Source organism: Wasmannia auropunctata, unplaced genomic scaffold (genome assembly GCF_000956235.1).
Source record: "Wasmannia auropunctata unplaced genomic scaffold, wasmannia.A_1.0 LD336031.1, whole genome shotgun sequence".
NCBI classification, from domain to species: domain Eukaryota; kingdom Metazoa; phylum Arthropoda; class Insecta; order Hymenoptera; family Formicidae; genus Wasmannia; species Wasmannia auropunctata.
This window is the reverse complement of record NW_012026859.1, coordinates 220,342-246,778: the sequence shown is the minus strand read 5'-3', so window position 1 is coordinate 246,778 and position 26,437 is coordinate 220,342. Positions and strand designations below refer to the sequence as shown.

General features: G+C 42.0%; 3 protein-coding genes across 6 annotated transcripts; 2 read left to right on the top strand and 1 right to left on the bottom strand.

Moving 5' to 3' along the window:
• Window positions 1–440: 440 nt before the first annotated feature.
• On the bottom strand, window positions 441–5,248 carry LOC105452448 (m7GpppX diphosphatase). Of its 3 annotated transcripts, XM_011693549.1 has the most exons (7): window positions 4,320–5,248; window positions 2,484–2,894; window positions 1,890–2,394; window positions 1,517–1,662; window positions 1,064–1,400; window positions 743–959; window positions 441–675 (listed from the first exon to the last, which is right to left on the bottom strand). In XM_011693549.1, exons 3-6 carry the CDS (start codon window positions 2,275–2,277, stop codon window positions 769–771), a joined length of 1,062 nt encoding a protein of 353 aa, XP_011691851.1. In that variant the 5' UTR covers window positions 2,278–2,394; window positions 2,484–2,894; window positions 4,320–5,248; the 3' UTR covers window positions 441–675; window positions 743–768. The 3 variants fall into 3 exon arrangements, with proteins under 3 accessions (XP_011691851.1, XP_011691849.1, XP_011691850.1); XM_011693547.1 differs by having other exon boundaries at window positions 644–959; XM_011693548.1 differs by lacking the exon at window positions 4,320–5,248 and adding an exon at window positions 4,089–4,266 and having other exon boundaries at window positions 644–959.
• LOC105452450 (UTP--glucose-1-phosphate uridylyltransferase) lies at window positions 3,860–12,760 on the top strand. Of its 2 annotated transcripts, none has more exons than XM_011693551.1 (10): window positions 3,860–4,123; window positions 9,385–9,621; window positions 10,321–10,503; window positions 10,621–10,826; window positions 10,917–10,992; window positions 11,075–11,221; window positions 11,319–11,457; window positions 11,544–11,681; window positions 11,897–12,063; window positions 12,169–12,760. In XM_011693551.1, exons 1-10 carry the CDS (start codon window positions 4,100–4,102, stop codon window positions 12,379–12,381), a joined length of 1,530 nt encoding a protein of 509 aa, XP_011691853.1. In that variant the 5' UTR covers window positions 3,860–4,099; the 3' UTR covers window positions 12,382–12,760. The 2 variants fall into 2 exon arrangements, with proteins under 2 accessions (XP_011691853.1, XP_011691852.1); XM_011693550.1 differs by lacking the exon at window positions 3,860–4,123 and adding an exon at window positions 5,623–5,899.
• Window positions 12,761–13,090: 330 nt separating this feature from the next.
• LOC105452447 lies at window positions 13,091–26,185 on the top strand. Its single transcript, XM_011693546.1, has 21 exons — window positions 13,091–13,263; window positions 14,134–14,326; window positions 14,585–14,643; window positions 14,801–14,984; window positions 15,069–15,241; window positions 15,338–15,454; window positions 15,802–15,927; window positions 16,035–16,165; window positions 16,271–16,632; window positions 16,727–17,597; window positions 17,692–18,022; window positions 18,165–18,992; window positions 19,846–20,775; window positions 21,033–21,413; window positions 21,569–21,669; window positions 21,993–23,170; window positions 23,374–23,416; window positions 23,459–23,680; window positions 24,208–24,315; window positions 24,409–24,534; window positions 24,914–26,185. Exons 2-21 carry the CDS (start codon window positions 14,159–14,161, stop codon window positions 25,444–25,446), a joined length of 6,972 nt encoding a protein of 2,323 aa, XP_011691848.1. The 5' UTR covers window positions 13,091–13,263; window positions 14,134–14,158; the 3' UTR covers window positions 25,447–26,185.
• Window positions 26,186–26,437: the final 252 nt, after the last annotated feature.

Sequence of the window (26,437 nt, the reverse complement as noted above, 5' to 3'; positions counted from 1 at the left end):
CCAGAAATACTTTTACTTGCTCTCTACTAAATGGTGTCGTATACAAACGAATAAAAAGGTTTAAAAGCGACAAAAGAAATTATAAGTGGTGAAGTATATTTATTGTTTTCGCCCTTACCAATTATCTATATATTACAACACATCCTACACAATGTATTTTTATATAAATTTTTCTTGCGAATACAACGCCTCTTGATCTTGCAATTACATATTATCATGTAAATATTTATTTTAATCTTTATTTTTCTAATTTTTTGAAAATTCCCGTTCTTTACAGTCAGCGAAAAGTGAGAAATTATTTTTTTCCTACACTTAGACATATAATGCAAAAAAATTCATATGCTTTCTTACTTTTAAAACTCAGTTAAGTGGCTACAAAAATATAAAAAAATATAAAAACTTTATATTTTATGATACACTACATTTGAAATAAAACTTTCTTTAAATAAAAATTATCGTATTTCTCGTAAAATATATACGTAACGTAAAAAAATGGTTGTATAAAAAATAAGTACTCTTTAGTCTTTTGCAATGTTTTCTAGCTATAAGTAATTCAAGGTGTGATTCCAATATAACTGTGATTGATAAGAAGATTTAATACGCTGCTTCTGCTGAAGATGTTTCTGATTAACAACACTGCATGTTTTATGAAATGGTCTCCTTTCTTATTTTCAACTGGTAAATAAAATATACACATCAATTTCTTGTCGTACGTTACACAAACGTAGAATACGTAACTTACGTTCTTTCTAAGTAAAGCAGTCTTATTTAGTCTATATTTACAGTCTCTTGCGTTTCACACGTCAACGTCTGTAGCGCTCCGTGCGATTTAAACTTTTCGTACAGTGGACTGCCTTTGAACACGACGTACGAAAGTACCGCTTTCGTATAATAGTCCGGCATCAGTTCTAAGTTTCTTATAACCGTCGACAAAAGATGCGCCTTTTCCACATATATTCCTAGACAAAGGAAAACAAATTCTGCAGTTAGAAATGCCCATTCTTAAATTATCCATAAAACATATATTATCTGTTATTTTTATAGGTTTTTTATACCAATTTACCTGGTGCCTCAAACATAAGATAGCAGAAATGCACATGTAGATAGTAATACGACGGCTGATAGTGGAAGTACATTCTGAGCTGTGACGCAGGTACGTTGAACTTCTTGCTGATCGCTGCCGTCCCGGCATCCCGTATATTTTTCAATAAAGGCAGATGAGACCCATTCAACTCTCTCAGTGATCTTATTTTTTGGAATGGCAGGGCCAATAACTTCAACGTATCCGTCTGTCCATCCCATTTAAAATCCGTCACCAACACGAAGCCACTATCCTTGTCGGGGTCCTCGTAAATAACATTTTCCTGTTCAGCTTTGTGCTCCAGAATGTTAGTTATCCACTGAAAAAAAAACCAAACAATGTAGAAATCAAATATCCTATACGCCTTGTATTCTTGTATGATTTTCAAAATTGCATCAAGTATGCAATTCAACGTTTATCTCAAGTAAATTATACCTCTAAACTCAGACTCATCGACTCTATGTAGGGGAGAGTGACCTGCTGATAAAGTTCGTAGGTTTCGTCTATCACATATAACTCCTGCCTCTTGTATTTGTCGATGTGCGTCTGAGAGGCGGGGTATATCACGGTCGCGCGCAGGCCTTAAAAAAAAAATAATGTTCATTTCTACTAATGTAGATTAACTTTAATCACGGTTTTTATTTACTTTTTATCTTGTTCTAATTCTTAAAAGTAGAAAAAAGATACAAAGTAAGTTAAACCTGGATTAAAGTTAATCTACCTTGGTAGAAATAGACATAAAACAGATTCGCTCGTAAAACGGCAATTGATGTACAAAAAATTGCAGATTGAAGCAGACCGATCGTACCGTTCTGCTCCTCGGTCGGGAAGCAATTGTAGTTTCTGTAGACATCATTGGTGAAGGTCTTCCGGTAGGTCGTCTTCCCGTCGAAGAAATCCTTCTCCAGGACCACCTTGTCGTAAGGGAAGCTCCTCTGCTCGAGCAGCACGACCGCCGGGCCCTCCCGGTCCTCGAACGTCCCCTCCATGCATATCAACTTCCGCGCGCAGTTATTCTGCAGCACCCTGGTCACTTTGAAACCCGACAGATCCAGCTCCGCCTCACTCGCGTCATTCTCGGTCGAGTTCCCCTCGACCGCGTCGATGCTCCCGTCGTCGTCCACCAGGTCCACCAGCTTGATTTTCTTCGCCGGCGGATACTCCTTGTCGTTCGCGCTCGCACATTTCTCCGCCATGCTCGTCTCTTCAATTATACTTTAATATCTAACAGATTTACAAGCGAAACGAAATCCTGTATTATAGATGCGAGACCTTGATGAAAAAAACTCGTGTTTTTTTTGTGCGAATTTTTTCTGAAAAATATATAGAAAGATTGAAGTACATATAAGAGAATTTTTTCACGCTTATCATTATATATGAAAATTAAAGCATTTTTTTTTACCGGTAATGAAATCGTCTAAGAAACCGCGCTGTTCCCCTCTCTCTCTTATGGATTTCTCTTTCCCTCTCAGCGGTTTACAGGTCGTTGAATACCCGTTACGATTTTTTCAATCGTGAGTGGGATCAGATAGACCGCCGCGTCAAGGTGACAGGTGTCGCGATGATTCCGTTCGATATTTCGCACGTGTTCTCTTTCAATACAGTTTTTCCACAATTGGACCGATGTAAACACAACAAGTCGATCGCCCAGTCGTGGTGGACAGTGGTGGAAATAATAATTATAATAACTACCGGTTGTGTGGCCCATGAGAATACAGGCTATGTAGATGCGAACGGAGAAGCAAATCTCTTTTGGGTTTGTTCATTGTTGCTGAACACTTTTACTCGTTGCTTTCCCAGATGATCTATTTCTCTGCAAAGAATCGTCTATATTTTATTTTAATTACAAAAATATATAGCAGCTACAGAGAGCAGACTCGTAATTCATATCAAATATTTATTTCCTCTTTCTTCTTATATTTTTTCCCTTTTTTTTGCTCCTTATATTTTTGTAATCTAGAATCGCGCAAAGATACTTTTGCAGACGGCGCTACTGACGTTTACACTTGTTTAATTAACACGTCGGCGAGATGGTTAATATGATTATTTATGTCACTATTGTGTATTTATATTTAAATATGAAATGCAGTTTGTTTAAATGTAAATATTTACATTTAAATAAAACGTCAAATATGAATGTTTAAATAAATTATATTTACATTTAAACAAACGTTAATGAGATATAAGATTAGTAAGATTGTATAGGTATATTAAAATTTATTTATAATTTAATTAATTTCGCTTGTTGGTAAATCAATAATTATTTCTTGAATCTGGACGTGTTATATAAAAAATAACAATTATATTACATTAACCACATACTGTATATGTAGATTAATGCTGGCGCGTTTTCCAGGCTTCCAAAATTGCGCGAAGGGGCTGCATAGGATTTAATACGGCCACCCTGTATAGTACTTACAGTACGCGTGGATTTAAATTCAACGCGACTACACACGTGACCGTGGACACGTGGTCGGTTTTAATTTGCTCTGCCAGAGTTTCGTAAATAACGCGGAAAATAGACTTCTCTTCAAAAAGGGGAATTTTTCGCCGTCTAACGTACGCTCCGCCTTCGCTCCTTATCACGTCTCGGCCTGTTTTAATTTGTATTAATTAGTATTAACTTGCATCAATTTGCGTTAAGTTAAGACCGCGAATTTGTAATACGCCCGCGCCACGAATAGATCGTGACGTAACCGCCGAATCACGAGGTCGCGAGAGCGACCCGTCGTCGGTAAAGTCGGCCGCTGTAGCATCGCCTGCCCACCGCAAGGACACGTCCACGTCACGAGCCGGCATATTTTTGTAGTCAAGGGTATCCTATACATTCGAGGCATAAAAATATGGGTTCTTTCGCAATGGCACGGTGGATTTTACACGGTGCTTAGACGGCCACGTAGTTCCTGTTCGGGAGCGATCGAACCCCGACAGGTTGTTTCGACCTACTGTTGTGACTGACCTTCGCCGCAGCGTTAAAGGGCACACCGCCGCTCGACGAACGATCTACCTCGATCGACGATGCTCCAGGTCGACGACAGAAAGGTAAAGTTCCGAGCTCTCTGTAACTTACGGCAAACTACGGACCTCTTCCCGTGTCATCCCACAATCCAGCCCTTCCTGCTGTCGCGCACTGCTCTTTTCTCGTACGTACCCTTGCCTCACGCCGTTTCTCATTTGTTTCCCCTTGTCAAGGGCACAGCTGACAAGACTGTGAAAGGCTCGCAAGCATGAGACGTACCATTGGCATCTGTTCTCCAAACGGATCGGCGACGTCCCTCCGCGGTCTTTCCCTCATCCCGGTATTCCCTTCGGTTTCGACCTTCGAGAACATCGCCGCGTTGAGGTTATGCTCGACATCTTCGTCAATGTAGGTTGACTTTAATCTCGGTTTAACTTATTTGTATTCATCTTTTTCGAATTTTCTCTAGAAGTAGAGAAAGATAAAAATTAAGTCAACTCAAGGTTAAAGTTGATCTACATTGGTAGGAAAAATGACTTGACGTTCCACAGACGCGCGGCTTCTGTTATCTTGAGCTGCTCCATAATTTACTTAAATTTCGTAACTTTGGCAATTAATTTATGGAGTAATGTCTGTCATCATTGAGCTATTACGCTGCACTGTTATTTTTCGATGTGAATTGAAACTCTGTTAATTTTTATATGGAAAGAAAGATTGGGAACGAGGAATTTTTTTATAGATATTTTATACAGAGATAGATATATTTTTAAGCCAGGAACAAGCTGTGGCGAACCGATTGCCTTCGGGATGAAAATTCTTCTTTTTCTTCAAGGCAACCTTAACCACTGACATTACTCGCATAATTAAGTTTGTCTTTTCAATTTCAATAGATTCAATAGATTCATTCCGAGCTGACAGGTGGATAGAAAAGTGTCGCGTACGTTACGCGACTTCGAAGTAATATAAATATGATTATACTTTTGCATGCGATTAATGGGAATCGCGTGATACTCGTTAAATAATTAATTTATTGCACGGGCATAGATAAACGGGCATTCGTCGCAGTTAATTGAAATGAGAACTACGCGCGCGAGATGACGGGAGAAAAAGCGCAGAAAAATATGCGGGAGGAAATGTGGAAGTGTGTAATGTATAATGCAATGCTCTTCCCCACACAGCACGAAGTCGACTGTTAGTCGACTATCAGTCGGCAGAAAAAATCCAAAGTCGACTTCAAAGTCAGACTAAATGTCAACTTATAGCCGACTAACAGTCGACAAATGTATCGACTATAGTCGGCTGTAAGTCAGCCATGTCAGTCGACTTGAAGTCGACTTTGTGGCAACTATAAAGGCCTTCACACATAAAATCCCGTAAGGTCGTAAGTCGACTATTAGCCGGCAAACTGCAGTCATTTGTGTGTGTGTGAGTCGTTACGTTATCGTCGAATGCCGGCAATTAAAGCTGGCCTATACATATGTATTATTTGTGCTTTAATTTCTTTTTTGCCATCTTTCGGGCGGGCAGTAAATACATATATATGGGCCGACTTCCTCGGGCGCCGACATATATATTCGAGCGACAGCCGTGGCACGTTGCTCGAACCTCCGGTTCCGAAGGGCTGCAGAGAGATTCGCGTCTCTCTGAAAAAGATAGACGTTCCCGTTTCTCTCTCGCGTATCTCACGTATCTCATCCACACGTCACGTGTATTACTCACGTATTTACGTCGTGTTTGGTGGAGCGCGCCTCTCGTGTCCGCTGCCGATCCCCGCACGCGCAATGCCGCAGTCGCATTCCACGGTCGCCGATCGTCCGCAACGCGTCTTCAAAGTGCCGCACATGGAGTACTTGTTGCAAGTAAGTGATAAAGGCCGTCGCGGGCCTCGCCGTCGAGCGGTCATTCCTGCATTCCGCGGCCCCGATTGCGGGTCGATCCGTTCAATTTCGATTCCCGTCAAGTCCGAAGGATCCCGGCAGCGTTTTCCTTCAACGGAGAGGACCTCCCGAATTAAATCCGAGAGATTCTATCGAGTATTTTTTTTTTTTTTTTTTTACGGAAAGGACTTTACGTCCGAATTATAAATCCGAGAGGTTCTCGAGCATTTTTCTTTGACGGAAAGAATGTCGCGCCCGAATAAAATCCGAGGGATCCCCGAATGTTCTCCCCTTCGCGGAAAGGAATCTCGCGCCTCTCTGAAGGATTCTCGAGCATTTTCCTTTGGCGCAAAGGACCTCAATGTCTATTCGGTCTCTTCGTTATTCTGAAATTCGTCGGTATTCGCAGTCGCTTTAATCGCTTTCTTATCCGGAGGAATAAATCGGAAGGGAATATTAGCGGTATAAAAAAAAAAATCATTGCGAGTTTCCGGGAATCTGCGAAATTCTAAGAATCTACGTTGATTAATGGACATCCGCGGACGATGTAATAAAGCGTTAAACAGGCGTGCAATAATTGAATCCACGTGTCGGGAACTTGGAGACTTTGATCCTGTCGGAAACCGGCTGCTGTTGTAGTACAACACCTGAATTGTTTACATTGTAACGTTCGTTGACGATTCTCTCCGTAAACTCTCTCGCGCCTTGTTCCACGTGTGCGTGACACAACACCTATCTTTAGAAATCTAATGGGATTTAAATCATTACCTATTATGTTCGACGTTTGTGTCAACCTCGTCAGACCCGACCAGGAGAAATCAAGGACGTTTTATCGGATCCCCGAGGAGCTTCATTCTGGATCAGGCAACATCTTGATCCGGGGGATGGGGGGGGGAGGTAATTTTACGGGATCGTCCCTTCTGTAAATTTTTGCCGCGGGGAAAATTTTACACGAGATTCTGCGCGACGATTACGATACGAGCACGCGTGTTAATCTCGTCGTTACATAAGCTAATGATAGGCGAACCCGACTCGAGTGCCGCGCGGCGTCATTCTCGTAATCGCGGTACCGATCTCGTTGGTCGTTTAACCCTCGAGCCAATCTTCCCATAAAGTCGCGTGTATTATACGACTTTGTTTTTCCGTTGATTCTTGAAAGACGGGGACTGTTTCCCGTTTTTCGTAGATCGTGTCCCTTCAAATGAAATAGAAAAAGAAGAAGCTCTCTGAGAGAGATAAGCCGTAACAGAAAAAAAAAACCGAGCTCGTGACTCGTGCGGGAACGTTACTCACTCTGTATATTTCTTGCTGTCGAAATGATCCACATGTCCAGAGCATATAATGAATGTACGAGATATTTCGCGAAGCGCGTCCGCGACGACTTTACTGCGCGGTAAGACCGGCAAGACTCGGCTTATGTAAGTAAAATCGCGTCCAGGTCAGGAAACACAGGGTGACCTTCAGTCGACCTTCAGAAACTTCTTTTTTTTCCCCTCGTCATCGTTAAAGTTTACGTAAGAAATGACGAAGTTATATGTTAAAAGTTTTCTGATCTCTCACCTCTGTCACTCGACAATTCATTTCTCGCATTTCGCGATATGTGGATGATTCGCTTGTAACAACTGAAACGCGAAATGATAACCGAGTTGATAATCGCGGGAATTATCTTCGATTTACAATTGGTTGTATGATCGCTAGGTGGATTCCATAAGTGGATTGTAATATCTGGCGTTATATCTCGCCAACACACCTGTCGTCGTCTGTTAACACCTTCGACAACAGGCGCTTAAAAATTATAATATGCTCGCTTAATTAGCAGCACAACCGAGATCTCTCTCTCTCTCTCTCTCTCTCTCTCTCTCTCTCTCTCTTTCCATTACAATTCCGTATCTCCCTAATTCTTCCTGATATCGCGAGTAATCGAATGTCATGACTGTTATTTCAACAGACAGAGATAAAATTCATGGATTCCGTTTCTCGAAATAATGTTATCGCGTGGAAAAGGGTCAGCGGAAGTGTACTTCGTTACCAACGTTTACTTCAGTATCGATTATGTGTTTGTCGGTATAGATTTAGCGATCCTCGGATGGAAAAAGTATAGATTTTTATTTTTGAACTCGTCTAGCGTTCACGTGTACTGTACGTCTCGTTCTGCGACAATCCTCGCGCAAGTCTCGCCCACGTGGTCTCGTCACGCGGTAAACCCAACCGCGAAATTTCCCTTCGTCGTCCCGGAAGCCGACTTTGCGCACTTTTCGATGCAAATTCGGTGCCTAGTGTGCCGCGCGTTATTATCGCGGCGCAATTTGAAAGTCAAACATTCAAATGGGCCGATTATATTATTCGTCCCGCGTATCTTTACGCCGGTTTTATCTACCGAGGAGAAGAGGGGGAACTAGGAAAAAAAGAGATTAGGGCCAGTCCTATCATGACCAATATATTATCTGGACTTTAAGTCAAGGTGAAATGAAATATTCGAGCCACGAAATACATCGCATCGTTTCGTTGTTTCTTTCATTCCTTTTTTTTTTTATTCTTCGGCAATAGACCGAGAGAATCCCCACCGGGCGGAGGGGTCAAAACGTTAACTCGGATTATCGTCTCGCAGGCGAGATCAACCCGATCGCGACATCGGGTCAGGGTCTGCAGGCCGCTATCGTTTGCTTAGTCAAAGATATCCACTTACCTAGCCGCGTAGGCATAATGCGAAAGACCGATCGCGAGACATTTTCGCTCTAATTAATCGGTATAGAAAATGAGCCGAAAATGGAATTTTTTTCCTGCTTCTTCCCTGAGACGCGAGCGAAATAGCGTTAAGCTCATTGTCAGTCGACTAAACTTAACGCTATCTCTCGCTTATGATAATTTTTGTCTTTAGACTTATCGTTATCGCGTCAATTTATTTTAATTATTTTACTGCGTCGCTTTTTTTCCCCGCTTATCTATTCATTCACCTCTTTCGAAAGACTCAGCCGGGTCAACGTGATCGCTCTCGCGCATTTCTCAGAGGGGGGACAGATGACGACGATTCACGATAATTCATCGCGCGTCGAGAGAGAAGAAACAGCGGAAGAAGAAAAAAAAAGAATAAAAATAACGAACCTCGTTAGCGACGCTGGTTGATCACGGATTGCGGCCGATTTTTGCGCGATCGCGTTTCTATATAAGAATTTTGCCTGAACGAGGGAGATTTTAACGAAGGAAGCCTTTTGAGACGGCGGTTGGACGCGCCGAATTATTTCGCAAGCGTCGTACACGTATTTATTTTTACTTTTTTTTTTGCTCTATTTTTTTTGTAATCAATTTTTACGGCCGCGGCCTCGAGAAATATATAAGCCGTAATGCGCAATCTCTCGCCCCTGAATCGCGGCGAGCGGCTCATCGGGGCGGACTGCGAGGACTTCGCGAAAAGGATAGGTAAGAAAAAGAGATCTCGATCTAGCTATACCGCGGAGAAAACTCCACAGGCCCGCGGTCACCAACGCAGCTCTTCAGATACACAGGCGTTCCGCGAGCGTACGAAGAGAGATGCGCGGGACGAGCTGCAGCGCGAGCTTGAGAAGCTGGAGGCGACCGCCCGCGAGAACAAGAGGACGATGATCGGCCGGCAGTTCGCCGGGTTCCAGCATCTCTTCGAGCGATTTCTGCAGGAAGAGGGCCCGTCCTTGGAGTGGGACCATATTCAGAGGCTGTCCGAGGATGCGGTGAGTGAAACCCGATCGTGCAGAAGCGAGCTGACGAAGATCGTCGCGAGGAGATGTCCGGAGCGGTTCTTTCATCTCCCTTTAAAAAAAATCTAGACGACACCCTGTGTCTCTTTAATCCGTTTTAACTCCGTATTGACAATTAGTGAATTAAATTTAGTCGAAATTATTACGATTGATAAATAATTTATCGAGGTTCTATGAAACCATCTTATAAGCCTCGTGTTCACGATACTAGAAATCGGTCCAAGTTCTCGGATCGAAAACTGTATAGCCAATAAAATCGCTGGTTTTCCGTAAAAACTGCAAGTTACTTGGCTACACAGTTTTCGGTTCGAGAACCTGGACCGACTTCTAGTATCGTGGACACAAGGCTTTAGAAACGTTCCGCACCTTGTCAGTACTTTAATCACACGGAAAAAATGATTTTGCTGGAAGGTCTAAAAATTTTACTAACACAGCTCTGAAAATAATTCTTGTTGGACCATCAAAATAATTTTGTTGGAAAGTTAAAAATGATAAGCATTGCTAGAAAACGTTTTGATATTCTAACAATAAGTTTAGCTTTCCAACAAAATTATTTTAATTGCCCAACAATTTTTTTCAGATCTGCATGTTCAGCAAAATCGTTTTTTCCGTGCAGTGAAATCTGTTAACAAATAGCAAAATTAAATCAGAATTATGCTTTTTTTTCAATAGGTCAAGAATTACAACTCCTTGCCGTCACCGGAGACGAACGAGGTGAAGGAACTGCTAGATAAGTTGGTTGTCGTCAAGTTAAACGGTGGTCTGGGAACGAGCATGGGATGCCACGGACCGAAGTCCGTTATCGCCGTGCGAAATGGACTCACGTTTCTCGATCTCACTGTTCAGCAAATTGAGGTATCGCAACAAATTATAACAATAGTTTATTTTTACTATTTGCGTAATCACTGTTCTAAGATTATTATTTCTATAAGAACATAACAATAATTGATTATGTATTTCTGTTGTTTTCAGCACCTAAATAAAACGTATAACGCTAATGTGCCACTCATACTGATGAATTCGTTCAACACGGACGACGATACGCAGCGCATTATTAGAAAGTACAAAGGAATCGATATAGACATTTATACTTTTAATCAGAGCTGTTATCCGCGCATAAACAGAGATTCTCTCCTCCCGATCGCTAAGCACTGTCAGATCGATGAGGACATAGAAGCGTAAGAACGAGTCTTTTATATAATCACTATTAATATTATTTTAACAACCTGCTCACATAAAATAATAATAAATATAATTTGTTAACGCAGATGGTACCCACCCGGTCATGGAGATTTCTACGAGAGTTTTCAAAATTCCGGTCTGCTTAAAAAATTCACTCGTGAGGTAATGGAATTTTTATTTTTTGATGCTCATGTAAATAATGACACAACAATCAACTTAAAAGAATAATTCGGATTCTTTGCAGGGCCGCGAATACTGTTTTATCTCGAACATAGATAATCTTGGTGCCACGGTGGACATTAAAATCTTGAAGTCGTTGTTGAACAAAAGCCCGGAACCGCCTCTTGAATTTGTCATGGAAGTGACCGACAAAACGCGAGCGGACGTCAAGGTGCGCTTCGTGAGAAAACTATGAAATTCGTTTCAGAGAATATAGTATTGAGAGAGACAGAGAGAGAGATCCTAATTATTTATTTTATTTTTTACAGGGTGGCACACTTATAAAATACGAGGATAAACTTCGTCTCCTCGAAATAGCTCAAGTTCCGAAGGATCACATCGACGACTTCAAGTCCGTTAAGACATTTAAGTATTTCAACACCAACAACCTCTGGATTAAACTTAGTGGTATGTGTATTTAAGCTTGTCACATCATGTATGCCATGCAATCAATATTAAAGCGATGTTTAACATATATATCGCACTTTGAACAGCCATCGAAAGAGTACTCGAGCAAAAGGCGTTGAATATGGAGATAATTGTAAACAACAAAACGTTTACCAACGGTCTAAATATAATACAACTTGAAACAGCTGTGGGAGCTGCTATGAAGTCATTCGAAGGAAGTATTGGTAAGAGTCGAAAGAGATAATTCTTGTTTTAACAAAAGTAAAAAAATATATATTTTTTATTTTTTAATTTTTAAAATTATCTTATTTTTCTTTATTTTCAAAATTATTTAAATATTTTTTAAATTAAGTTATCTCTCGAAAAAATTTTGCTTTTTTTTTTAAATCGATTCTGTACACGATTGCGTTAAATCTAAAATGTTTATTTGATGCCGCAGGTATAAATGTGCCGCGCAGTAGATTCTTGCCGGTGAAAAAGACCTCTGATCTGATGCTCGTAATGAGTAACTTGTACACGCTGCGCAACGGATCTCTCGTGATGAGTCCTCAACGAATGTTCCCCACAACGCCCCTCATCAAATTGGGAGACAATCACTTTTCAAAAGTCAGTAGGATTAACTCTTATTTTAATATTTACTCGTTTACGTTACTTTTATATCTCTATTTCCCCACAGCGATGTCCAATCTTACTATGCCCCTCTTCTTACAGGTGAAAGAGTTTCTGACGAGATTTCCGACAATACCGGATCTCCTCGAATTGGATCATTTGACTGTGTCGGGCGACGTTACCTTTGGGAAAGGGGTAACTCTGAAGGGCACCGTTATTATAATCGCCAATCACGGAGAACGCATAGACCTGCCTTCTGGAACCGTTTTGGAGAATAAAATTGTGTCGGGTAATCTACGCATATTGGATCACTAAGTTGCGGCAGCGGGCGCCTGCGGAGAAGCGTCTCGATTCGTCTCGCGGAGATCGTTCAAAACGTTTGAGAGAAAAGAATCTGTTTCAGCAAATCATGTCCTAGCTTAAATTACCTAGTCAGAGTCAATTGTGTATGTATATATATTATATATATATTCATAATGTTGTTTTAGAGAGAAAGGGCCGGGATATATTTCTATAAAAAATTATTTTACTGAATTGTATATAAGAACTTGTATAAGAATTTAATTATGAGATATATCAAGAGAAATTTATTATGTATAGAGTATATACTGTTGTGTAGGTGGAATGAAAAAAAGTGCTTATAAGGCATAATATATTATTATATTATAATGAATAAATGCTATTTCAAATTTTATTTATTTATCTGAACGAAAAACTCCCTCTGGTATATTTTAGCGGTGTTAAATAAACGTCGGCGGGGAATTTAAGAAGCAGAATCTAATGCATAACAATTACACCGAAAAAAATTATTGAAATTATTGAATGTAATAATTTTAAAGAAAGATCTGAATTATTCCTCTCGAGGAGATGTTTCTATTCAAATTTTCTCTCTCTTTCTCCCCCTCCCCACTCTCTCTCTCTCTCTCGCTCTCCCTCCTACTCGTAAGATTAGTGTCATCTAGCGATGCACGACGAATTTAATCAGTCGAAAACATCGTGACCGACGAGCTCGAGGGGGGTCCGCAGTGCCTCACGATACACTGATAGCTCCGAACAACGAGTTAATGGTGGACGACGATGTGTTTCGGTGGGATACGCGATCGGGAATTTACGTTGGCCGCATACGCGGAGTAGCGGAGGTCGCGCATCCTACTCTTCCATGCCGGCGTCATCCCGGCGAAGCGACAACTCTCGCAGGTAAACGGGATCCTCGAATCGTCCGCGCGAAAACGGAGTCGGAGTGAAGTCGGAAAGGGGGACGGACTTGTACCAGGGGGGAAACGCGAATTCGTCTCGGTTCGCGCGACGTCGCTATAAATTTCCGAGAGCCACCCAGCCAGCGGGCCAGTAATTAGCTTAGGGCTCGACGTGGATCGACCCCCTCCCCCCCCCTCCTCCCTACCCAGTGTGCGAACGCCAGAGAGGAGATCGCCGACGCCGTCCGGAGTACGAAGGCCGTGTCGCCGTTAATTCATTCGCGTAATCGCGCTGCCCCTCGTTCCGCGAGTTGGGAGTCGGTATGGGCGCGTTTTGTGCCTAACCTACCTTAACAAAAAATGTAACATACATTTCTAATACCGATTGCTCTAGCGATTCTGGCGAGACAATAGTAGGGTCGTGCTGTTAATCGGGATCGAAAGTCTCTGCCCGCGTCCTCTCGAACGTACGGGAATTACGACAGAAAAATATAAATTATGTACACATATATATATGTACATTATATACATATATAACCTTATATATATGTATAACCTTATATATATATATATATATATATATATATATATACATGTACACATATTAAATATATATATATTTTTATGTTTTATTTTATTTCGCGGCATGGAAAATATATAAAAAGGAATGAATGAAAAGCTAAAAGAAAACAGATGGTGATAATGAAACAAGTAATATTGGAGTAACGAAAGTTATTTAAATTTCAATCAAAAAATATCATTTGTCGTATATCAGCCGAAGAGTGTGTGTGCCTTTATTTTCTTAAATAAAATACTTTTATATTCGAACCGTGACTACGTATACCATAACGCTATTTCGCAATTCATTTAGCGACGTTGCAAGGACATTTGGCTAAATGGGGAAGGTCAAGAAAAGACCGGAGTTGCTGCACCGCAGCAGGTCGCAGAATATACTGCACAGCTTAAGGCTACGGAACTTTGGATTACACACGGATAAGACCAATACGCACGTATTGGAGGAGGTAGCTGAAAGCAACTTTGTGCTGAAGGACCACATAGAATTGGTACGCACTTCACATGCACGACCTAATAGCCATACGATACAACTTATGTAACTTCAGTCCTGTCTACTCTATTCATATCTCTAATTTGCAAAGTAAATGTAGATATAGACAGGGATAAATCTTGTCTGATAAAAATAGCCTTCCGCAATGACTTTTGTTTTTCAACTTCATTAATTTCTAATGACTGTATTAACAATGATATATTTATCGCTGCGCATGTTACAGCGAAATGATTAAGTGTTACTCGTGTATTTGCAGAAATATGAATTACCCGGCGTTCCTAGAGCCACTTTCCTAATGGTTTTCAGTCCTGATGGGTAAGCTACAATGAGCAAAACATAATATTATATTTTATTGTTATTACCAGAAGATAATACTAATGTTTAAAGAAAGGGAAGTAAAATGTAACAGCTAGTATTATCATAAGACAATACAATGAAGGAGATTACAAGATTACGAAACGACGAATTTCAGGACCATGATAGCATCCACGCATGGGAATCACAATGTTTATATCACGGAGATTGCAACGGGAAAGAACATTAGAACCCTGTCCGGACATCCGCGTACTCCCTGGTGCATAGCTTTTCACCCGTCCTCCAGTCAGATCTTAGCGTCCGGCTGCCTAGGAGGTCAAGTTCGCGTGTGGGATTTGAGTGTGAGTTTGGAATTATATAAATTTTTTTCGGCATTAAACGGGGCGATGCATCTAATGACTCGCAACACAAATTTGTTCGTGTAGGGTGGTAGCGAAATTTGGAATGCCGACAGCCACACCGTTATCGCTTCGCTCGCGTTCCATCCCTTTGAAAGATTGTTAGTTATAGCCACTTATAATGAGATTCACTTTTGGGACTGGAGCAAGTCCCAACCTTTCGCCGTAACTGCTACAAAGACTGACAAAGAAAAAGTGAGGTATGTTCAACCTTCAAGAGCGACTGCAGATTGTAAATTATTATATAAGAGAAGAAACGTTATGAAAAACTATATCTTACTTTGTGAAAATTGCAGATATGTAGCTTTTGACAGTTTAGGAAGAAAACTAATCACAGGCATCGCGAATACGCCGCAAGTGCAATCACAATGGGACCGGGCACCCGTGGGACAATTACTTAGAACCAGTTTGATGTAAGAACACTATAATGAAATTAAGAACGCTATAATGAAAATATTGCCCATAAGAAATAAATTTTAGATTAGATGAGTCTGTATATCATTAGTTTTTGGATATTTTTCACTGCTTTTAAATTTAAAAAATTTGAATTTTAGAATGTATGAACTAAACAATGAAATATTTATTATAAATCTGTTGATAATAGTCTCTAATTTTTTAAATTATTTTGCAATCAAACAAAATTGAATGTCTCAGTTTTAAATTAAATTTCTTTTTATCAACAAATCTGTATCTTTTACTCTTGTTATATGTGCGCTATTTTAAATAAACATTGTTTGTGTTGTAATCCTGAAAAAATTAGGAACTTTAGGTACCAGCCACGAGAAAATTTCCCAGATATCGAACTTTCACCTTTTCACCTGTGGAACCATGGCTCTTTTTATGGAAGAGGATCGGGGGACGGTCATACTGCAGATAGAACTTCCCGGTATTTAAATTATACGACATAAATTATATGATTATACAATTACATACCATGTGAAATTATCGAAATTCATCGGGGAGATTGCGAAATTTGACTAGAGATTCTTTCAGTGCGTATCTGCTTATGCGCAGAGGCCACGAAATGTCCAGCTTCTCGCGATTCGCCAATCATCGTCAACAATTTAGGAACAGTACGCGGCAGGAGGAAACGCGGTTTCAGCGGCGACGAAATCTATCTGAAGGTATCTAGATTTGTTAACCCGGCATTACGGATTCTGTGAGCTAATACAACTCCGTCTTGTTAAAAATCGAGGTTTATTATAATAATTTTATGTCTTACGATGTAGAACTGAATCAAACCAGGGAAGCTACATCTTCTCCGAGCATCACGAGAAATCCATCTCGCCCGACCGGCAATCCGACGAACACGGACAATGTTGACAATAGATCAGCGGACGACAGCAACGACGATGATTTGCCGAGTTCCCTGAGGAGCCGCGATCGAGAATCGAGCGCGATGAACGACTCCCATCCCAGGGACGAGCTGTACGAGCGATTGAATAACGTGTGGGTCGGCGTGGACGAAAGATCGCGCGGTAGCAACTCTCAAGATCCGGAGAGGAGAATAAATTTATGCTACAGAGATCTCGTCGATCAATACGTGACGCTCGTAAGACGCTACTTTGACGTTTCCAGGAACAGAGATACGGTGAGCTATATATATATGTTATTATTCGCGACCTCGTCAGAATTTTCTTCTTTTTATCAAATGTGTGTAAGGAATATGTCGATTTTCTTTGAAGATCGATCGTGGCACCGACCCCATGGATATGCCGGAAGCCTCGTCCTCCAATCCCGAGGAGTCCAGTGGCAGAAATGAATCGGCGGCGACCGAGTCGTCTATACGGAGATTAAGGAACGAATTGAATTCCAGCGCGCAAGCGAACAACACGAATCTGGAGAGGTTGCAGCAATGCCAGCGATTGTTGATGGAACGTTCCGAGCAAGAGGAGATCGGCACCACCCTGCAGAATTTGCGGGAGGCTCTGAACGCCGCCGCCGAGAATAACAGCTCGTGCCTGGTGCGACTGCAGAAATTGCGGGAGAGGCTGCAGCGGCAGACCGCGACCCTGTTCGAGCACTCCAACAATCGTAACTCCCGCCTGCAGCTGCTTCGCAACGCTCTGAACGACGAGATCGAGGCGCTCAACAACATGGAGGCGCAGTTCACCAACACGAGTTCCCGGATCGAGCGGCTGCGGGACGAGTTCACGGTGTACGGCATCCTGCCGCGTAATCGGCACATCGCGACCGATCCGTCGCAGGTGAATTTAAACGAGGCCGAATGGAGAGCGCTCACGCCGAACGACGGGCAGATGCCCAGCACCAGTTCCATACCGTCGATGCTGTCTTCGAGATTGCCGATGCGAGATGTCCACGATCTGGAATCCAACGTGTTCCCCAGCACGAGTTACGCCGACGAGAACGAGGACCGCGGCACGACGTGGTCCGATGCCAACGGCAGCGAGAACGCTAATACCTCGTCGAGAAGCACGGGACGGGCAACGAGAAGACGATTCGACGACTTGAACACGGAGGACGAACCGCCGAGGCAGCGAAAGCGTAAACTGGGTCCTGCCGAGTTTTCCATGCCGACGCCACTGTCTTACATCGGTAAGATTTCCACTTGAGCGTCGAACTGCACGCGTGTATTAGAATAGAGAAATAAGATTGACGTTGTTGACTCCAAATCTGTCTGTTATTCCAGAAGACAGCTCATCCTCGAGCGACGAGGGCTATTCACGAGCATCGACATCATCCCGTAACGGCGCGTCTAACTTCACAGTTTCAACCCACTCGGCGTTTCAGCCGAACGTGCCCAAGTCCGTCGCGCAAGCACGGGCGAGCAGCAGCAGCAGCAGCACGCGAAATCAAGAAACTCCAACCAACTCTCCGAGATTGGACGAAACGAATAGGAACAATTTAGCTGACAGTGTAAATAACGAATTGAACGAAGACAACGTTCAGGATAACAGAACGTCTAGGATCACGCGAAATGCTCAAGAATCGAGGTCTCACGAACTCAATCGCAGGCAAGGGTAGGCGTATTTTGTTCGATCTTTTTTTTGTTTTTTTTTTTTTTAGTTTTAATTTGCGCATTTTTTTTTTGAGATTTTGTTTTTTCGTGCATTTTGTGTACATTTTTGAAGATGTCATATATTTGAAATTTTTAACATTTAGAAATTCACCCTTACTCAGGAGAGTGATAGACGTTCTGCAAATCCTCCGAAATCTGCACGCGGATCGGATGGAAAACAATAATAGCCAGCAAGTATTGTTAGACGATTCGGAGAACGGATATTGGCTGCTCGAGGAGAACAGCAATTCGGATTCAAATTTGGATGACACAAGCCCCAACGCAAACTCGAGCTCTCGCCGGTGGACCAGTCGATGGATACAGCTGGACAACTCCAGCAGGAACTCGGAGTACAATAACGAGTCGACGAACGAGCAAGCTTTACCGAGGTCCCCTTCGGAGGACGGAGATCAGAGTCTCAACGACAGGCACAGAGATCAGAGGAACCAGCTGTCGCCCGTGTCCGCGAATCCTACTCGTTACGAGCAGCCGCCGTTGTTCCCGTTCAGAAGCCTACGCGAGAACCAGTCCCATAGAACGGAACAGAATCAGGCGCCCAACACCAGCGGCTCCGCCAGTGCTCCGCTTCAGACGCAGACGCCCGCTCCAGGCGCGACGCGTGCGATTAGCGGGACATTAGCGGGATTCGCGGAGCTGTCGAGAATGGTTAACGATCCCGTTGCAACGCGAGTCGCCAGTGCGTCTAGCCACGAGGACAGTGGATCGACAGCGAGCGACAACAGGCAACAACAGCAGCAGCAGCAGCAGCAAAGTCAGGACCAACGAAACACGGATGACCCGGATCTCGATTACGTTATAGATCCGATAATGCTCGGCGCTGACAATATAGACCCGAGAGAGAGTTCACTGGGAGTTCGGCAAGGGATCCAGTTGCTCAGCCGTCATATCGACAACATGCACCGCTTGTGCCGGTAAGTTAACGATACAATGATGGCATCTCGTAGAATTTTAACTACTATTATATAATTTGCCTAAATACTCTGAACTATGTTTGAACGCAACTTTATAAGAGCATAATTAAGGCATAATGGAGATGGAATTTTTTAATTAAATTTTTCGTAAATTTGACAGCTGGTCGAGATTACGAACGTTCTTGGAGCGATTTTTTTTTTTAAATTTTTAGCGTAACTAGAATTTTTTTAAGTGACCGAGAGGGCGATTTATCGAGCATAAGGGTGTCTTCTGACGCGTGAATTCTACCGGAACATTTTTTATTTTGTATCTGGCACTTAGAAGTAACATTGTGCAAAAGTAGAAATGGGACAAATCATTTTTAGCATAGCTAGAATTTTTTTGACCTGAAGGGTGGTTTATCGAGCATAAGGGTGTCTTCCAACGCGTGTATTCAATAAAACATTTTTTATTTTGTGTCTGGCACTTATGATTTACTCTGTGCGAAGCTAGAAATGTGACAAATCATTTTTTTAAAATCGCTCCAGAAACGTTCAAAACTTCAACCAGCTATATTTGATACGTGACGACATCGATAAAAAATATTGTAACTGCAAGAGTTGTAACTTTCCTGAGAAAATACTTTTTGAAATACACTTTAGCTTCTTTTTGAAAGTTTTTTATTCAACATTTAGAATGAAAATAAAATAATTATTATAAATAATTATGTTATGTAACTTGTAGAGTTATATAGATTTTTTAAGTATACTACTGTGTTAAAGCAACATTAAAAAATGAGTTACAGTACTCTTTTTATTACTTCCCTTGGTTCCGGTGTCAATCAAAAGTGACAATTTCCCAATTCGTTAACAGAGCACGCTTGGAAATAGTTCAGCTGTGTCAAGTACGCAAAATGTGGGAGGACCTGCAACGGCAGATACGATCGTTGCACGTGACGGTCCGCGTGGAGAGGCAGAACGGCGATCAAACGGAGGCGCAACGAGACAGCACCGCCGGCAGCAATCCCGGTCCGTCGACGTCGGCTGCGAGTTCGTCGAATGAGTCGGCGAGGAATTTCAAGAAAGAGCTGCTGGAGAACTACCAGAGGGAGAGTAGCGAGGGCGACCGTGACGCGAGGCCAGAGCCGACCGATCCGAGTCAACCGTCGACGTCGAGCGGGGTGACCGGTCTCGAGAGGAGTCACGAGGACGAGCCGACGTCGAGCACTCGCAACGTCGAGGAGAGCACCAATATAAGTCTGTCGAACCTGCTGCCGAGCGACGCCGAGCTACGACGGATGCAGTGCCTCAAGCTGAACGAGATGCTGGACGGCCTTTACGCGCGGCTGACCTCGCGCTGCCAGAATTGCGACTCGCGCGTCGCCGACGCACGAGCGATGAACGATCACACGTACTCCAGCCTGACGACCGTCGACGACGTGCAGTTGCCCAGTATGTCCAGCGTCGTGTCGAACATCGGAGCCAACGCGAACCTGCCGGCGGTCACCGCGATAACCACGAACGAGTCGGAGCCGTTGCCCAGCATCTCGAGTTTCGTCAGCGGTCTCGATCGCGCCGGTCCCAGTAGATCAACCCAGGCATCGGACACGAATATTGATTACTTCGCAGCGATCGGTAACAGCAGCGACAGGAATGACGATAACAATATCAATTCTGATCCTGTCATGCAGTATCCAGCGAACCAAACTGAGACTTTTTGTACCGCGGCTTCCATATCGTCATCCAAATTATCTACCAGGAGACTCAACAGACTACGTTATAGATACGAAAGGCTATCTTTTCGGTAATTATATATATTCTAGAGATAGTGTGTTTTGTTTAAAAAATATTAAATAATTATTGTTTTTAACTAGTAAAGATATAAAAACAAATTATATCAGACCTATATTAAAAGTAAAGACTTCCTTCTGGAAAATCTTTTTACAAATTTATTAGTTGAAGAAATATAATTATATATCAATAATTAAACTAAGCACACTACGGATCGTCTCTTCAAATCAATTTTAATTTTGTTTCACATATTTGGTTTTTTTTTTTCAGAAATCATTTAATGTCGATGAGATCGTCTCACCGTCGTAGACAAAGCCTTAGGTCTCAGTCCGCCAATAATCCGTTTCGTCATTGCGAGCACGTTAGAAGACCGTGGAATTTACGGAGGAACGCACCGCAGAATAATAACGGCAGTAATAACGACGGTTTAGATGTAGATATAGATATTCGGGATAGAACGCGAGGTTCGAACACATCTGAATATCTGCAAAAGATGATCCTACGACTGGAATTGTTGGTCCGACAGCAGAGGGCCTTGGCTCGGAACACCAACAGAAGGTTGAACGGTAACAACCGCCAATCGGAAACCAGCAGAGACAATGACAATCGGGAAATGGAAGAGATTCGTGAGGCTACAAGATTGAGAGCTAGGTGCGAGAGACGACACACATTGCGTAATTGTGTTACATTATATTAATGTTAAAATATTATAGAACGACATTAAAATATCGAGCGAGTATTACATCACATCTCAAAACTTATGTGAATAATCAATAATATATTCGGACCAATTAATATTATTTCAGACAAGTCCTTGGCTTGATGGTGCGATCTTTGATCCAATTTTTCGAAGTGACGAGGTCAGGAAACGGTTCCCAAAGCAATGTTCTTTATGAACAGATGTACAGTAAGTTTATCATGTTTATACAAGATCATAAATTATTGAAGTGTAATACAATTTTCAATAGTAGCGATTCTCTAAAAAAAGTAAGCGCAAAACGTAAAGTAAAAATAAAATTTTTTTTGAAGTGCAGTTTCGTCTTCAAGAGGATTAATTTTGATCATTGAAATGTTAATAGTACTTGCCATTTTTGAGAATCAGAGAAAAAAATCTGAAATTTTCAAATTCGATTTTTTTTTAGAATAAAACTATGAAATAATTTCACTTTTTCCGCATTTTCGCTTCTATCGAATTGTTGATTTCTAACAATTTATGTTTTTTTTTCTCAGAGCTGTACGTATTGTTGCATCTCGCACTAGAGTTAACAGACTTATTGCTGGCGCAGCTGGTAATAACAAGGCGAGAGCTGGAATCTAGTCAGTATGGACCTTTCCCGTCCGATTTATCAGTTGACAGCCAAAACAGAGACGACACGCGCGGCAGTAACAGCGTTGACAACAGCCTGCAGACGGAGAGTCCGCATCGCGCGAGCGATAACGCGCCGAGGCGAAACGCGGACAGAGAGCGGTGCCCGAGGAACCGTGCAGAAATATCGAATAACGTGGAGCTCGCGTATAGGAATCACATGCGCTACCGACGACTGAAGCGAATCTCTTGCTACCGACGGGCAGTTCAAATCATCAATGGTATTTCCGGAAACCAAACCGGCGGTCCATCGACGGCTAGGCCTGGCGGCAACGGCGACGATAACAATTACGACGATAGCGCGCAGAACGAAGACAATCGGCAGTCGACGTCCGAAAACGCCCTGTCGGCCGAGGTGCAGAGTATCGTGGAGAGAATCCAGAGCAGCAGCTCGATCGACAACGACGATCGCGGCGGCGAGGTGATCAGGGCGGGTGTCGAGAATCGTACGATGGACGCTGCGAATGAGCCGCGAAACTCGAGCGAGAGCTATAATCAGCGGAGCTACAGAAATGCCACGGTGTCCGAGCCGGCGGTGAGACGCATCAACGAGTCGAGGGATCAGCAGGAGACCGGCTCCGCCGCGCATTCCAGCGAGAGCTGGAGGAACTACATCTCTTACACGTCGGGAGACGAACAGAACGCCAGATCGTGGCGTCAGAGATATCGTTGGTTTCGCCAGTACGCACGGGGTGCTTGCGCGTCATTGCACGAGCGTCCTCTGCGTATCCACAGATACGGCAGCTCCGATCCGAACAACAATCGGAGATTCCCCCACAACAGGGAGGGCGCGTCCCTCCGACGGGAATTCAACGTTCCCGAGCTGCAGGTGAACAACGTGCCCGTGAACGACCTGGATAATCTAGCCAGCAATCCACGAAGAAGGCAAAACACGCCGCCGACTCCGCCGCACACACCTCCGCCGTACTTGATCAATAATTTTTTCCATAATGTCGACAATAGGAACAACGATCGGACAAACGAGTCCACAGATCAGCCTGGACCAAGTTGGGCTGGGCAGTCGAACAGTAATAGAACTCGGGTATAAATTTTTGAGCATTTGCGATTTAAAATCCAAACGTAGTTGACGTCATCACCTGACGAATAATTATAGTTTCATAAATTTTCGATGATTTGCCAATTTTAGTTATAATTTCTTTACAAAAATTTACGATCCTTAATTTTTCACTACTGACCATTTATGAATTAATTATTGTTTCTAATCGTTATTAACTTTTGTATTAGGTATTGACTCCAACGTTCCTAACGTTGTGGCGCAATCGGGTTGGTCCCACCTGGATACCTCGCTACACTGAATTCGTGAATACAGGATCACGAGGAGGTGCTGGTTCGAATCCCAGTAATGGCGGTGGTGATGACGGAGGAAGCGGAGGAAGAGGCGGAGGAAGAGGCGCAGGAGGAGGAGGAGGAGGAGGAGGAGGCGGCGGTAGTGGTGGTGGCGGCGGTGGAGGAGCAGGGGGAGCAGGGGGAGGAGGAGGAGGAGGACAGGATCCAGGAAATGATGAAAATTACGATTATTATTGGGACTTTGGTACTACATTTTTCTTTTTAATTTTCAGATGTATATATACGATATAAAATAATTTCTTCTTGGTAGTAAAATCGGGAAGAAAGAGATACTGATTTAGAATTGATAAATTCGTTTTTAATAGCAACTATTAGAGAATAAAAATATAATATTTAGTTGAAAAAAAACTACGAATTTATTATCTTATTTCAGAAATAAGAATACAAAGATATTTGTTCGACAACCTTCGTACTCTTTTTAAAATGTTCAATTTTTTAAATTGCACTTTGATGAAACGATCTTTACGTTATGCAAGTTTCAGAATAACATTATTAATGTTGTAATTTGGTAAAATCAATTTTTCAGAGAACAAAATCTTATGCAAAAAGATTTGCCATGTTCTCTCTTTTTCCCATTTACTTTTTCGTATTAAAATTACTACCAATATATAACCGGTCATTGTTTAATATCGTTTAAAGATTAAATTAATTTTGAATGCACATGCATGTACATGCAACATGTGTGAAGATAAAAATCTGATAATTTCTTAGAGCATCATATACCTATGGGTATACCATTCAATCCAGCGCTGGAAATTCAGACTTATCGTGTTCAAGCATGGGACTTCTCCAACGGCGACATACCTGATATTACGGACTGTTAGTAAAAAAGAAATATTAAACGTAAATCATCGGTTGTGATCGCACGTTTATTTTCTACGTATTCTCATACATGCCAATACGACTTTTCAGCTGAGAAAAACGTCGTGGTGCGCGAATGCAAGATTCATAACGACGCCAGTATTGACATATCCACGGACGGAAAATTGCTAGCGACGCTTCTGCAGTCGGGCCGCATTAATGTGACGACCACGTTAGGTAAGCAAGAAATGCGTATTGATCCCCATTAGCGAAGTATATATATAATATATATATATATATATATATATATTCTCAAAATATTAACGATTCTTTTTCACCGCGCGTGTACTTGACACCTTTTGTTTTTATCTTGAAGAGATAATTTCTTATTTTTGCATCGCATCTTTTTCACACCGATAATCTTGCAGGGAGATATTTTTAAACGATAACTTCTTCCACAAGGAGGGATTATATTAAAACGTTACAACAAATATACTTTGCGCGCAATTTTTTCATTATTTATATGAGAAACGAAATAAAGTACAAACTCGGTAATTTTTCTTTATAAATTGTCGAAAGGCTAAAGCTCTGTGCGGTTTACTGTTCTCGATCTTAGGTATTTACAGCCTGCAGTGGGAAACGCTGGGAGAAAAGATTTACTCGACCAATCTCGATCACACGGTGGTGTCTGTCTCGATATCGCCCACGCAGCAGCATCTTTTGGTGGGTCTGGCACGCCGGATTCACGTACCCACCAGGCCCTTCACGATGGCCCTGATTTACAAGCTCGAGAAGCAGCTCGACGACGAGAAGAACGTGCCGTCGTCAGATCCGACCGTGGAGCTGACGTACGATTCCTCGGACGAGATGCTCGACGATAACGTTTCCACGAGTAGTATTCCGAGACGGAATAACGTTACAGCCAACACTTCCAGGCCGCACATCCAGGACTGGCGGATTCGGGTGAGAAACGAGTTTGACATGGACATCAAACGTAACCGGGAAAGTATGGTGCTTATTCGGGAGTTGAAGCAAAACTGCCGGGAGGTCTCCAGCTACCTCAGTCTAAATTGCATCAGGTGGGCGCCGCAGCCGGGCCAAGGGGTGGTTTACGCGACGAACACCGGACAATTGAATATCGTGCAGTGATTCTACGCCCACGTAGCAGACGGAAGTAAACGTTTTCTTCGTATTATAATGCTTACAATGAATGTGTCATACGCGTAAGATGTAATACAGTATCGCGGTTCGCCCCCCCTCCCTCCCATCTTTCCCTCTTCCCCAAATGATTTTCTTTTCGATAGACTGTAAGGAGGATTATGCCAATGTACGATATGCGACATGATTATATCGCAATCGATTATCAATCTATCGGCAGATTGTATGACAGTGATAAAATAGCACGAGACTGCTATGGACTACAATTTGTATTTTTATTCATTTTCCATATATTGTTCTAATCATTTTTTTTTTTTTTTTTTCATATTCCGCAAGGAAGCGTAAGAGAAATGATGTATAGATACGAAATAATATATGTTCGATCGATATTAATTATTATTGTATAGTTTATATTTTGTGGTTTTTATATTCCTATAATTTAAAAAGTACTCTCTGCATCGTTTCTTATTAGACTGAATTTGTAGCACTACCCTTTGAGGAAGCTTCTGTTACTATCTTGTAATGTAAAAGTGCGGGGGTAACTGGGTCGTTATATAATATTAATATGTATTTACCGATCGGAATATGAACGTTAAATACCGTCAAATAAATAATTCAGAACGTACTTCCCACTTTCATTATCTTAATCATAAGGAATGGAGCGATTTGCCGTGCCATCTCTTTGCAATACTTTTTATTTGGTGGATTTTTATCTGTTGATATATTTTTATTAACTGGAAAAAAGAGATATTTGTATAAACATGATTTTTTGCTTTTTTTTTTTGAGACGATGACAGTATTCGTTCGTTTTACTTTTGTATTACGAGAGAATGAAATGTTTATTAAAATTCCATGTATATTCGTTTTATACATCTATACATATATATTAAAAGTTTTGGCATAGGATATAATATACAAATGCAAATATACATGTTGTTTAAGTAAATTATTTCAGGCACAATTTTATTTTTGTATGAAATTG